The following is a 15,132-nucleotide window of genomic DNA, read 5'->3' on the forward strand; positions in this document are numbered from 1 at the left end:
CCAAAGTTGTGGTCTCTTTATGGAAAAGGTGGCAGCCCTTATATGCTTATGGACCACACAATTTTATTTGGCTGCAATCATTGGATCACAGTCACAAAAAGATTAGGAAACAGCAGCATGGGAGTAGGCAGAGGTGAAATATCTGTTTCATATGCTGTGACTTTTTAACTTCCTCGAGTCTTTCATGAAGCACTTTTTCAAATGCCTTTTGACAATCCAGAAATATTTTGCCAAATCCATGTTGGTTCTGCCCCATTAAGCCATGTCTATCCATTGGAGACGGACAGAAATCGCTTTTTAGTATAGCTTCTACCAACTTATGGGGTAATTATAAAAAATGAGGTAAAATACAAGATGATTAACGTGACCATTAACTTTTTTTTCCTCAAAATGGGACATCTACTAATTTTTAGGTAATAACATTGTAGGTATCTGTCTTTCTTTCTTTCTCTCTCCCTGCCTCCTTACCTTTTTTATTTCTCTCTTCCTTCTCCCTTTCTTTCATTCTTTCTCTCCCTGCCCCCCCCCCCACCGCTGCCGATTTCTTCAAGCCACTGCCGCCAATTTCTTTCTGCTTCCCCGACGCAACAACAGGCCAGGTGCATATGGAGAGGAAGTTCCGGGCCAGCCAGGCAGCAATTGGCTAGCTAGGAATTTCCTCTCCGACGTCAGAATTGACATTAGGGGGTGAGAAGGCTTGTGGGCCCTCCACTTGTAAAGTCGCATCCCATTGTCCCCAAACAAAGCGCCTCTTTTTGACATTGTTACAGTGGGTTGCTAAAACGACTAGCATGCCTTAGTAAAAGGACCACCTTATTAGTTGCCCGAAAGACTTAAATTTAATACACAGTTGGTTCCAGCTTTGTTTCCAACCAAATAAACACAGTTTATATAACATAACATCAAATTTTATTTGTATACCGCAATACACCTTGAGAGTTTCCAAGAATTATTTAAAGACCATACATAATCGGTGAAGGTACAAAAACAAATACCTAGAAGTAGGCCAAGATCATCAGATACAATCATGGTTAATTAATATGAAAATCTAAATAGGCAAATAGTGTGATATACAGTTAAAGTTATAGATAGAGATACCCAAACACGGGTAGTAAGGGGGGAGGTTAGGACATAGTGAGTACTAGAAGTATCTGTGCATGTAAGGGTTCCCACTATTATCTAGGCAAACTATGGGAACTGTATAACATTAGCAATCATATGGATCAGTGGTTCCCAACCCTGTCCTGGAGGACCACCAGGCCAATTGGGTTTTCAGGCTAGCCCTAATGAATATGCATGGAGCAGATTTGCATGCCTCTCACTTCCATTATATGCAAATCTCTCTCATGCATATTCATTAGGGCTAGCCTGAAAACCCGATTGGCCTGGTGGTCCTCCAGGACAAGGTTGGGAACCACTTCGCTAGATGCTAACACCTCCATTGAGTTAGTTTTTCCGCATAGCACGGGGTTAACGCGTGCTAATCTGCAGCATGCGCTAAAAACGCTACCACAGCTTAGTAAAAGGAGCCCTTAGTAAAAGAGGGGGAAAGTTAGTCCTTTAAAAAAAGGTATTATTTTTTTTCCTTCTTGTTTTTGTTTTATTTCTACATATTACCTTGAAGAGTGGACTAACACGGCCACCACACCATTTCATTCAAGATGGCAGAAAAAAAAATGACAAGTGCTGAAAAGCGCAGTCCCAGCGGCTTCAGTGATTACGCATAACCTCACATTCTGTAAGATTCAAAATAAACTAATGGGAATAAAATTGAATTTCAATTCTCGGTTTCTGATCTGAAGAGGAATTGTAAACCAATAAAAAAGGCATCACCTTATATCTTTTATGTTTGGTTTTCTTTCTATATATTATCTTTAAAAGTGGACTAACACGGCTACCACGCCATTTTACTCAATCCTCAATTTGGAATAAATGTCTGCCTTACCAAGAACCTCCACTTACATGCAAAGCTGCTTAAAATATTGATATGCATAAAACCGACAACGCATCGCCTGAAAGCCATTGCTACCATACAAACCAATTGTTTCTACTCAGATGAACTCAAGTTATAATATCTACCACACATTATTATGGCTTATTTAAACTACAAGTGGCATCATTGTAACATGCAAATTCCATCATTTCAGCATACAGAAAAGTTGACCCCCACAGATGTATGAGTTCTAAAAGCCTTCCAAAATGCAGCTACAGTGATATAAATATAGCCTTGACTTACTGTGGCTGTGCCAGAGACAGTCTGTGCATTTGTGTCGGTGGCCGTCTGTTCAGAATGTGCCTGAGCAGGAGGGTACATGTTTAATGTGTGCTCTGGGACTGTTGTCTGTCCTGTGTAGTCTGGAGCAGGATGGGGATGAGGAGTTGTATATTCTGCGGGGATGCCATTCTGAGGAGGCGGAGCAAACTGGGCTGAGGCATAAGGTTGTGCCATTGTGTCAGGAGGTGCTGTAGCTTCCTGATTACCCTGGAAGGAAAAAAAAAAAGACAATTTAATTTAATTACATCATTTATCATCCTCTTTTGCAATTTGAAGATGTAAAAGCCACAACTGGAGTAACACAAGTTGTATTTGCTATTTCTAAGAGAAAATACCAGAAGAATATATTTTTTAATGCTTACATTTAAAATTTTTATAGGCTGAAACAATATAGTATAATGTTCTTTTTCATCTAGGCCGCCATTAGTACTTTGGCGGTTAGTGTCATGAGTACTGGGTTTTCACTCACAGAAGAGACAGGAGGCGACTTAGTAGGACAGGAACCTTTAACTGTTGACGTCGGTACTGGAAGGAACAAAGGGACTGATTCTATAAATGGCGTCTAAATCATCCAGCGCCTTAAAAAAAATGGTGCTGGCCACTTGTCACCTTTTGGCGCCGTTTACAGAATCGTGGCTAGCAGCGCCTATGTAAGGCACCCAAAATGTAACATAGAAACATAGAAATAGACGGCAGATAAGGGCCACGGCCCATCTAGTCTGCCCACCGCAATGACCCTCCCCTATCTAACTCTGTGAATAGAACCTACCTGTCTATCCCATTTGGCCTTAAAATCAGGTACGCTGCTGGCGAGGGTTTTGAAGGGCTGCATTTCAGGTGCCTAAGTTTTTGGAGAATCACTCTTAGCGGCGCCTAAGTCGCACTCTGCCATTAGAGGTACCCACTTAGACTATAGGCACCTATCTTTAAAAGAATTAAGAGAGGTGCTTATTGCCCAATTATTATTAATTTTTTTTTTAGTAATTATTGAGCCCATTAAGGGTATTTTACCAATTAATTCCCCCCCCCCTTTGACAAAACCGTAGTGCAGTTTTTAGTGCCAGCCATGATATTAACAGCTCCACCACTCAAAGGAATATTATGAGCATTGGAGCTGTTACTACAGCAGCCGGCACTAAAAAGCATGCTATGGATTGGTAAAAGGGGGGTAAGTTAGGCACCTACATTGACTAGATGTGTCTATGTAGGCACTTAACTTTAGGTGGTCTATAAAGAATTTGCCGGTTAGGGCTAAATTCACAAAGCAAACCGATCGTGTACCGATCGGTTTGTGACCCCTTTGCGACCAGATTTCCCTCCTGCACTATTCACTAACCTCTCTGCTGACCAACCTCCGATCCGCGCATGCAAATGAGGGCAACGGCATGCAAAGTAGGCAGGGACGCGATTCACAAAGCAAAACCCTGCAACACCGACTGGGCTGGCCGATCACAAACAAGCGACTACTGAGGACCAGTCGCTCAAGCCCTTTCCGACTGGCCTGCCTTCTGCCGCCCTGCTCTCTGCCTTATCAGCCCCGATCTCCTGCTGCCCCGAATGCCTCCTGCAGCCCTGATCTGCCTACCATGGACGCCTCCTGCTGCCCCGACTCTCTCGCTGCCCTGATCTGCCTGCCCCCAAATGCCTCCCACTGCCCCGATCTGCCTGCCCCGAACACCTCCCGCTGCCCCAACTCTCCCGCTGTTCCCCATTCATCTGCCCCATGGAATTCTCTCTGGAAAGGGTGGTGGTTGTGTGGAATGCCCTGACTCTCCGGCGCCCCGGATCTCCTGCCTGCCCCCACTCTCCCACCCTTCCCCGCAGTGCTAGCCCATGGTTTTAAACCCGGGGGCTTAAGCGGGTTAAAACCACAGGCTCCAAAAGAAGTGGAAAAAAAGAAAAAAAAAAATCTCTGCCGGCCTGGAGGTCCAGCGCATGCGCAGACCATCTACAGATGGTCTGCGCATGCACTGGGATCGCTATAGAGCGATCCGGGCAAGCAGATGGGGCGTTCCTCTGATCGCCCCCATCTGCATATTGTTGTTTGCAGAATTCATCGGACCTGGTTCGAGCCCGATCGGGCAGGTTCGTGAATCTAGCCCTTAGTGTTTAAATGTGATATTTCCTGAGGACTGTCAAGTTTAATGATGGTAAGCAAACGCTAACACAATATTTGCATAGGTGCTCATGCTTCTAGAGGTAATTATATTTAAGGACCTTGCTGATAAAGGCCCTAATGAGAGACTTCAATGGGTGGTTTTTTTTAATCATCTTTATTCAGTTCCAGGCGAAAACAGCAATAAACAAAGATAGGCCATAAACCTTGCAAAGAACACAAAGAAGAACTCAGCAAAGTGCCATAAACAAGGCCTGTAGGTTAACACTTGCTAAAGAACTGTTATAGTATAAGTAAACAGATAAATAATAAGCCCCTGGTTCCCTCCCTCCCCCCAGTCACCAATGCCTCCCTCCCACCCAATCCCATGCCAGGTGTGCACAAACAGAGAATAACCAGGGATTCAATGGGTTTTTTAAAGATAATCAAGCAATACCTATGCATGTTACTACTGTTAAATCTCTCTCTCTCTCTTTTTTTTTCCTAAACATTCTGTTTGTGAAAACTAGAAATTGACAAGGAAGTGGTTCATGGTCATTTCATAAATGGATAGTCTGGTGAGACAATGCCCATTTCACTGTCTGCTGACATCGGTTCTACATATTATAGCAATGACTTTTATCACAGGACAGCCTCATTAATTTCATAAAATAAATGTCTTGCAAGACCTCATAAACCACATTATAAACCCAAGGGGAAGGGGGAGGAAGGGCATAGTGGCATTTTGAATGCCAAGATGGAAACCACCTCCCAGCACTGAGCATTAGCAATCAGGATACACCAGATGCTGCAGCTAACAAGCAAAAGTCACAATGTCAAAGTTTTACACAACCCAAACAGGAAAAGATTAATTTTATTCATTATCTCTTACATGCCTGTCACTTCCTGCTCACAAGATATCCTGGTAGGTTATGGGCTAAAACTCCTCCACCAGGGCACTGACTGCCAGGATCTGCCTCATGTAGGTCATTACTGCTTACGACATGGTGGAGGCGATGCTAACATTTGCGTGCCAATTACATGTGTACAGTTTTTTTTAAAAAAGTGTGCCAATTACAAATGTACATTAGAAAAAAGTTCAAAACACGCAACTCTAACATCCCAGAATTCTTGAATATTGTTCTAATCCCTTATGCCCCATCTAGAATGCTCAGATCACATTCTCAACACCTCTTAACCGTTCCATCAATCAAACTCCTTAGCATAAGCAGAACAGCAATGCCTACTGAACTACGGGAAGAAACAGCACTAGAACGTTTCAAAGGCAAATTAAAAACATTTTTATTTAAAGACGCTTTAAACCTCTAAACTTTGTCTTTGGTCTCCGCTTACACACAGGATCTCTTTCTCCTGTTCAATCCCTAAATGGCTTCCTATCCTATCTGAAATGTATTTCCTACCCTCCTTACCTATCGTTACCGTACCTTAGTTCGTTCTATTGTCTGTCACCCAAATTTATAATTTTAAATGTGTACACTGCTCAGTAACCAGTAAATTTTAATAAAACTTGAAACTATGTATATACACACACCAAACATTCACCTAAATACAGTAAAACTTTGGATTGCAAGTAACTTGGTTTGCAAGTATTTTGCAAGACAAGCAAAACATTTTATTAAATTTTAACTTAATATACAAGAAATGTCATGCAATACGAGTACATACAATATACACACGTCACATCATCACAACTGAGCCAATGGTTCTTTTCTCTCTGATGCTGCAAGAGTGTAGTGACTGTTCTAAATGAGTGAGGTCTTATAATACAAGCACGTATAGTATTTTGTATTAAAGGTTTTGGGTTGGGGAATGAATCGTCTGCATTTCCATTATTTCCTATGGGGAAAATTGCTTTGATATACAAGTACTTTGGATTACAAGCATGCTTCTAGAACGAATTATGTTCGCAAACCAAGGTTTTACTGGACCTGATTAACACATACAGCATACATTTGCAAAGGATAAGTACACATGGGAGGAGCTTGAATGGCACTCAAGGCTACATAACTTTAGAATACCATAGGTTAAAAGCATACGTATGCTTATGTTTAATTACCATTCAAGAATTTACAGGAGTTTGTATTTTGAAAATTATAAAGAAAACAAAAAGGCTGGCATAAACTAGAAAACACCGACATACAAGATCCTATAGAACCTTTTATATAAACATAATATTCATCATTGTCACTACTATCAGGTTGAATTATTTTGATATATCTCAGTTATGAATGTATAATGGTAGTGTTTACTGTTCTATTTTTTTAATGCTGTGTTGTGTTTTTACTGTGTTGGCCTTCACCTATTCGTGAGCTGCTAGAATTCCCTGGGATCCACTCAATAATTTAAAAGGGTTATCAGGAAGAGTAGACAGGCCTATCAATCAATCTGTGTATCTTTAGCAGCTACTGTAAATGTCTTTGTTTAAGATGTGCCAGGTCATATACAGTAATTCAAGAGCACTGTCAGGGTTCTTAAAAAACAAAAAACAAAATCCAACAACTGGACTGTTTGATGCCTATGATACCTTTCAATGGATCAAGATAAGGATCTAATCTCATACTTATAAACCTCAAAAAAGAGTGCAAGCAATTGCCAGTCATGCATACTTAACATATCCATACAGACACACTAGGACGTATATTCATAAAATGCTGAGCTCCTAAATTTATCCCTAAGTTAGGCTCATAAATTTGTGGCACACGGCAGCAGCTTTACAACATATACTGTAGTACAGCAGTTAGTAGTCTTGAGCCTTTGAAACAGTGGACCAAATAAAACTTGGTGCTATGTTGGGTATGAGAAGACTGGGTGGACCACATTATAGAAAGCTAAGAGGTACGAAGGAGGCACTGGGGGCACTAAGGACATAGGAAGGGGCACTATGGACATGGGAAGGAGGCACTGGGGGCAACAAGGACATAGGAAGGAGGCACCGAGGGCACTAAGGATATAGGAAGGGGTACTAAGGACATGGAAGGAGGCACTGGTGGCACTAAGAACATGGGAAGGGGCACCAAGGATATAGGAAGGAGGGAGGGAATAGAAAGGGACAATTGTTGGGCCTGAGTGCAGAAAGAAAGAAAGGATGCACAGTCAGAAGGAAAATCAACCAGAGACTAATGAAATCACCAGGCAGCAAAGGTAGGAAAAATGATTTTATTTTCAATTTAGTGGTCAAAATGTGTCAGTTTTGAGAATTTATATCTGCTGTCTATATTTTGCACTATATCTGTCTATTGTATATTTTAAAGTCATTTGCCTTGACATCTTTGAAACCCCCCAAATATAAATGATAATTAACATTATCTCTGCGTATAGTGTGCTTTGTGTTTTTTAAAAATTTTATGGTTACTATTATGAATTAATAAGATATTATCGTGTACATGAAAAATGAATGGAAGAAATTGGGGCAGGATTGGGGGGCGGGGCTAGGGTGGGATTGGGGGCGGGACTGACAATTAATAGATGTCCCGTTTTGACGAAAAAAAATAAATGGTCACGTTATACATAACCAAAATGAAAATACATTTAAAATCCTGCCTAAATTGGCACTTGGACGATCAAAAAGTCAGATTGTCCAAGTGCCGATAATCAAAACGGGTTTTAGACGTATCTAAAATCAGCTTAGGCCTTTTCACTGCTGCTATTCACCCAGAATGAAAAGGGGTGTTTTTAGAGGAGTGGTTAGGGTGGGAGGTGGGCGGGTTGTGGGCCAACATAGACTTAGTTGTCCTGCAGCGATAATCAAAAGTTTAATGACACTGTATGGACAGAACTTATACGTTGTGACTTAGGCAATCTAAAAACAGGTGTCCAGAAGGTATCCATAGTGCAAGGACAAAGTACAGACCCCCACACACTCCCCCAGTGATCACTGACCCCACCACCACCACCATAAAAATCAGAATAAAAGCGTACATACCTGCTTCCAGAACATCAGCACCTGACATAGAAAAGCCTAGTATAGCTGAACCATAAAGAGGAGGACCCTGGCCATAAGCCACTCTAACCACTGCATTCATGGTGAAAAATGTGCATTCACCAAAACCCTACTGTACTACCATACAGGTGGTACCTGCAGCCATAAGGGCTATTGGAGTAGTGGACAGGTGGGTTTAGTAGTTTTTTGAGGTGTTTTGGGGGGCTCACCATGACCTATAAGGGAGTTGTAGTGAGAGTTTATGTAGCACCCTTTTTGTAAAGTTCACAACAGTGACCTATAAAATGCCCCACTACTCTGTTGCCATGTTTGAATGCCAGTCCATCACTTTGCAGGTCTCTCCCATGTACAAAAAGTCTTTTTCTAGGCATTTGGGACTTTTTGGGAATTTTTGGGATGAGACTGTGGTATAAAGCTAGACGACTCAGCGGTCTGGACAATCAAATGGCTGGACGTAGAAGTAGACAATTCTTGAAAAAAATATTTTGGACGTATTTTTCAAGAACGGACTTTAGACGCTGCCAAATTTGGACGACTAGCGCCTTAGGCCCAAAACGGACTTGGACGTTTTTGTTTTTTTATTTATGCTGCTCTAAATGTTTTTTATGCTATTTGAATATTTTTTTCACTGTGGTTATTGAAAGTTCTGGTGCCATTTGAATTCATGTGTTTGTTATGACTTCAACTTTTCAATGATTGTTAAGTAGATGGGACATATACAGTATATATTTGAATTTTCACTGAGCATGAAATATTGAATCATAAAGGAAGTATTAAGTCGGGGATTGGGATTTGTACTGCTTTATATCACTTAGACTGCTTTACTATAGCACAGTAGCCAGCAGGATGTTCATTTAGGGGGGATTTCATCAAGGGGCACTAACCAATTTAGCACACAAAATGCTAAATGCTAAGATGCCTATTTATATTTCTTTGGGTGTCTTAGCATTTATTGTGCACTAATCATTAATGTACACTAAATTGGATAGTACCCCTTGATGAATTCCCCCCTTAGGACTGAATTCTGTATATTATGCCGAGAAAACTGATGCAAAAAAATGACAGCACTATTTTATAAACAGTGCCTAAAGTTAGAGACTTCTTATTCCTAGGATAAGCAGCATAAAATCTATTTTGCTACATGTTATCTAGCTAGATACTTGGGATTGGTTACTGTTGGAAACAGGATACTGGGATTGATAGACCTTTGGTCTGTCCCAGTAAAGCTATTCTTATGTTGTGTTTTAAGTATAGGACAGTCAAGCTATTATGACATCACAGTTGAGGTTGGGTTTTAGGCATTGGTAGAATGAGGCATTAGGATATCACAATCTCAGCTCTGGAATGTTGCTACTATTTAGGTTTCCGCTAAGTACCATATATACTCGAATATAAGCTAAGATTTTGGGGTCAAAAATATGGCCCAAAAATGGGGTCTCCGTTTACATTTGAGTCTACACTTGAGTACTTCTCCACTAAAAAAATCAAAAATCAAAATTTAAACCTACCAGAGGTCTGGCTATGGGAAATTGAGTTGTGGGTCCAGGGCAGGCCCAGAATGCGAAGCACGCAGCTGATTCCTCCTGCTGGCGGCTGCAGCAACCATCCATGCTGTTTGCTGGTCACTGGGAGGAGAGGGTGGTAAGGATTCAACAGTGCATCTGGACTGCAATCAGCCCTGCCTTCGATCCTGGTCCTGCTAAACCAACTGGCAATGAAGAAGTCAGACGCTAAGGGGGGGGGGGGGCCTTCCCTCTTGCCAAGTCACTATAGGCTTTGCCGGTCTCGATCCCCCCCCCCCAACACACACACACACACACTGGTTACTTTCTGATTTTGAGGCGCTATTTATAGAATCAGGGCCTTTGTATCTATGTTGTGCGAACTGGAGCTCTCTTAGAAATTTCTCTATTATTCCTGGTGCTGCAAACCTTAGGGCTCCTTTTACTAAGCTGCGGTAGCATTTTTAGCGCACGCTGCAGATTAGCACGCGCTTACCTCCCGCGCTACGCGGAAAAACTAACGCCAGCTCAATGGGGGCATTAGTGTCTAGCGCATGGGGCATTGTAGCGCGCGCTAAGCACGCACTAAAACCACTAGTGCAGCTTAGTAAAAGGAGCCCTTAGGGTGCTTCCTGTCTCATTGGATTTATGAAAAGGGCATAGTGTAAAGGCATTTATTTAAAAAAAGGCTCAAAAACGCATGTGTACATGTGAGCACATATAGGAAATAAGAAAATCAATATAAAGTATATGTATTTCTGGAAAAATTCCTGGGGGAGGGGCTGAACAGGGTTAATGCAGAGTATTTTTAAATGCATAAGTCTAGATTTCAAAAGGTGTTATGTGCTCATACAGATAGCAGATACAGATACAGTATTTGCACTCTTCCCAGGAAAATGTTTCCCTTTGAAAACAGATGGAAAAGTTGTAACTAAAAGTACCCACAGACTTTGCTTGAAAGTTGCACCCCATCCCCCCCCCCCAAAAAAAAAAGTTGCATGCAAATCTTTGAAGTAAGTGAACAACTAGGCTAATTGTTTAAGTCTTTGTTCTGCTCCATTTTGAAAACAGCACTTTGCTTTTCCCTGGAGATCTAGCTTTATTTGATGTAATTATTACAGCACGATGAACCTTGAAGGAGTGAAGGTAGATTCCTTTATTTGACAGCATACCCTGAAATTTCATTGTTAAAATGTCGTAAAAATTTAATTAAATTGTAACGTAACCCATTAGGGAATCTATACTTCCTTCCAGCTCAAGCTAAGTCTACCAAACATTTGGATACCCCAACAAGGTATAAGTATTAATTATAAAGACAAAATGAGATGTTTAATAGGTTAACGTACTCTACAAGTAATCAAAAGTTGGAACTTTTAATAACCCTGACCTTGGTTTATTTTTAGCATGCTAACAAGTCAAATTATAAATCATGGTCTAGGTGAAGAATATTCAATAAGTATTTCACAGATATACAGTGAAGGGGAGGGAAGGCAATGGCACAAAGATGTAGTACCATGAGTTGCCACGAGAGACCACAACAGCCATTTAAGTTGCACTGATTATCAGTCCCACAAGACCACATTTGTTTTTTTTTCTCTTTTATATACATGATAACTGTTTATAAAATTACTATCCTAATGTTCTTATTTTTCTGTTTCATATGAATTCATTCTCCCCCACCCCCCACCCCCGATAATCAAAGTTACTTAACTGATCAGAAATGATTGCTGACCATTTAAATAATATTTAACTGACTAATCACAAATATTCAGCACGAGATAACCAGTTATCTCCACTGAATATTCACAGTTAGTGGCTAAAAGTTAACTATATCACTCAATAACCAGCAACAGCCCCGAAGCCCTTTAAATCTCTATGGGCTTCGGGGCCATTAAACAGGCCCTAAGTTTAGTGGGCAAATTGGAGGGCCTAAATAGCATTCATTCATTCATTCAATTTTCTATATCGTTCTCCCAGGGGAGCTCACAATGGTTTACATGGATTTATTTAGGTAGTCAAGCATTTTTCCCTGTCTGTCCTGGTGGGCTCACAATTTATCTAATATACCTGGGGCAATGGAAAACCAAGTGACTTGCCCAGAGTCACAAGGAGCAGCGAGGGTTTAAACCCACAACCTCAGGGTGCTGAGGCTGTAGCTTTAACCACTGTGCCAATTAGAGATACCCAGAAAACCTTGCCTGTTCACAGCCATGGAAGAATGAACTTGGATAAGCCTGATTTACCCAATACAAAGTTAGACTTTTTCCTAGTTCTTTGAGGTCATTCGTGGTCATTCACGCCAAAGCGTCAAAGGTTTTAAACTGCTCAATCGGCATTGATTCAGCCGTTGGAGCATTAAGAAGAAGTAAACTATTGGCGAAAATGTCAACTCGTGCATAGTATATGGTGAGTCCCTTCCTTTATTTAGCTATGAAAAGTTTGTAGTATAGTAAAAACAATAGGGCTCATAATCGAAAGAGAAAAACATCCAAAAACCGGCCTAAGTCGGCACTTGGACGAACATTTCTAAGTGCCGATAAAAAAATGGGTTTTGGACGTATTTCTAAACGACCTAGGCCTACATAGTGCTGCTGAATGACCAAAGCTAAATGGGGCATTTCGGGAGGAGTGTCGAGGGTGGGAGTTGGGCGGGACATGGGCCAGCTTAGACTTAGTCGTACATCATGTATAACTGAAAGTTATACAGCTGACGATCGACGGAACTTGGACGTTGTGACTTAGACCATGTAAAACATGGTCTAAGTCACAAAAACCCACCTAAAGTCACCAGATAAGCACTGCAAACACATAAAACAGACCCCCACACACTACCCCAGTGATCCCTGACCCCCCACCCCCATACAAATATTAATCACACCTTTAAAAGTCAGCCTCCAGACCATCATCACCTGGCCACCTGGCATAGGAAAGCCTAGTCGTCCAGCACAGAGACAGCTTAAGTTGTCTTGGGGGTGGGTTAGGGACTCATGGAGAGGAGGACCCATGCCCATACGCCCCTGTAATCACTGCATTGATACTGCACATGTGCACTCTCTTATACACCCCAAAACCCTTTTGTACTGGCATATAAGTGGCTCCTGCAGCCATAAGGACTATTGGGGTGGTAGATAAGTGGATCTATGGGATTCTGGAGGTGGTTTGGGGGGCTCACTGTGACCTATAAGGGAGATGTTGGGAGGAGAAGCCATGGTACCCTTTTTGTGAAGCTCACAGCAGTGCCCTGTAAGGTACCCCCACTATTTAGGTGGCATGTCTGGGTGTTCAGTCCATCATTTTGCAGACCCCTCCCATGTCCAACAAGGCTTATTCTAGGCGTTTTGAACTTGGACAATAAGTTGGACAAAAATGTGGTATAAAGATGGACAATTTAGTGGCTTGGACGATCAGATTAGCAGGACGTATAATTAGACGATTTTCAAAATGAGAAAAAAGTTGGACGTATTTTTTGAAAATGTGTCTTAAGCTGTTTTTTTCTTTGGACAACTTGCAAGAGGATGTAAACAGACTTAGACACACTTTCGATTATGCCCCTCCACGTGTTTTTAGTATTTTGTTAAATAAAATAATAATAAATAAAAAATATTCTATTTGCTCTTTTCAGAGACTACACCCTGTGTTTGAAACTAAGTTAAAATTTATTGTTGGTTCCCTGAAGCAGTACCGAAACGTGGCACGTCTGAACCAGTGAATTTTAAAGCTAAGTCTCATAAACTTTAATACATCTTAAAGTTATCAATATAAGATGTATATTCTATAGCCTGAGTGGCTTGTGAAAGTGTAATTAACTATCACCAGTATTAGTCATAACCCACATTGAACACTGCAATGATTGGGTGGTGAGGCAGTGGTATCTGCCTTCATGTCTCTGAGTAGAGTTCGATTAGTAGTTGATACATACTATATTTAGGTTACAGAGTGACTATTTTACAAAAAACTGCAGGACTTAGGCAGGTTATCTCCTGTGGCCTAAATATTGGACCCACTATTATTATGCTTTTTCCAAATTGTAGAAGTTGAGAAACATTTACTGTTCATTTACTGCTTCTTCTGTTTCCATTAAATCAATGGAATGAAACAGAGGGGTACAATGAGAGACTGTGGTGACTGATATACCTTGGGACCCACATGAGTGACATTGCATATATGGCTCTAATATACCTACTATTATTATCATTTCTATAGAAACACAGGAACATGATAGCAGATAAAGGCCAAATGACCCATCAAGTCTACACATCAGTAGCATTCACTATCTCCTCCTCTCCCTATGAGATCCCACATACCTGTCTCACACTTTCTTGAATTCAGACACAGTCTTCATCTCCACCACCTCTACTGGGAAACTATTCCATGCAAATACCACAATTTCTATAAATTTACTCCTGAGCCTATCACCTCTTAACTTCATCCCATGACTGCTCACTCTGGAGTCTCCTTTCAATTGAAAAATATTTGCATATCCAACAGATTATAATATTCTATATATTCCTGAACCTGTAATGTAACAATTGATTCTAATACTTTAGTTAAGGTTGGAAGATTAGCTACAGGTTGGTAATTCCCACAATATGTAGGATCCAGGTTTTCTCCTTTATTAACAAATTTAACAAAATTATTCCATCTTTGAAATAGACACCATGTTGTAGTAATGAGTTTACCAAATTAGTAAACCATTGGAATAAACTTTCTGCAATGAGCTTAACAACCTTGCAGCACAAGGGTCCAGTCTACAACCCCCTTTGGAAAATTATAAAAGCACTGTCTTAACATCATGTATGTCAACCAACTTAAATGAAGTCCACATACGATCTACTGGAATAACCTCTAAAATTTCATCTGTTTCTGCTTGAATAATAACTAACTCTACATCTACATGTGGTAGGGATTTTACAATCTTATGTTTTAGACTGAAAAAAATCTGCAAGGTTCTGAGCAGTAATTCATATAGGACAATTTTATGTCGGAGTTTGAGTAAAGGACCTTACCAATCTGAATAACTCTCTACTAGGATTAGAACTCTGACTAATGTTCTCAGAAATAAAGTGCTTCTTTGCCAACTGTATTTTTTATTTGTAATGATAAATACAGGCCTTTCAGGTCATCTTCTTCCTTTGTTTTTTCCCAACATCTTTCCAGCTGTCTAACTTTGCATTTGAGTATATTTAACTCAGGAGTAAACCATGCTTATTTCTTCTCCCTAACTTTTTTTAGTTTGGAAAGGAGCAATATCATCCGAAACCTTTGTTATTGTCACTGCCAAAATTGGAAAGTTTTGTTC

At 40.7% G+C, this 15,132-nt stretch overlaps 1 protein-coding gene across 26 annotated transcripts in view; it reads right to left on the reverse strand.

Moving 5' to 3' along the window:
• Positions 1-15,132, reverse strand: part of RBFOX1 (RNA binding fox-1 homolog 1) — a 520,491-nt gene that overhangs the window by 489,057 nt on the left and 16,302 nt on the right. For 25 of the 26 annotated variants that reach the window (XR_004536479.1, XR_004536480.1, XR_004536481.1 and 22 more), the window contains exon 2: positions 2,237-2,482. Coding sequence is in view for 22 of the 26 variants with exons in the window: in XM_033914629.1 (XP_033770520.1) it covers positions 2,237-2,482 (246 nt within the window). In the remaining 4 variants the exon portion in view is untranslated. Of the gene's footprint in view, positions 1-2,236; positions 2,483-15,132 lie in introns of those variants that run through there. The other variant, XM_033914633.1, reaches the window with a different exon arrangement.

This window comes from Geotrypetes seraphini, chromosome 11, assembly GCF_902459505.1.
Source record: "Geotrypetes seraphini chromosome 11, aGeoSer1.1, whole genome shotgun sequence".
Taxonomy (NCBI): domain Eukaryota; kingdom Metazoa; phylum Chordata; class Amphibia; order Gymnophiona; family Dermophiidae; genus Geotrypetes; species Geotrypetes seraphini.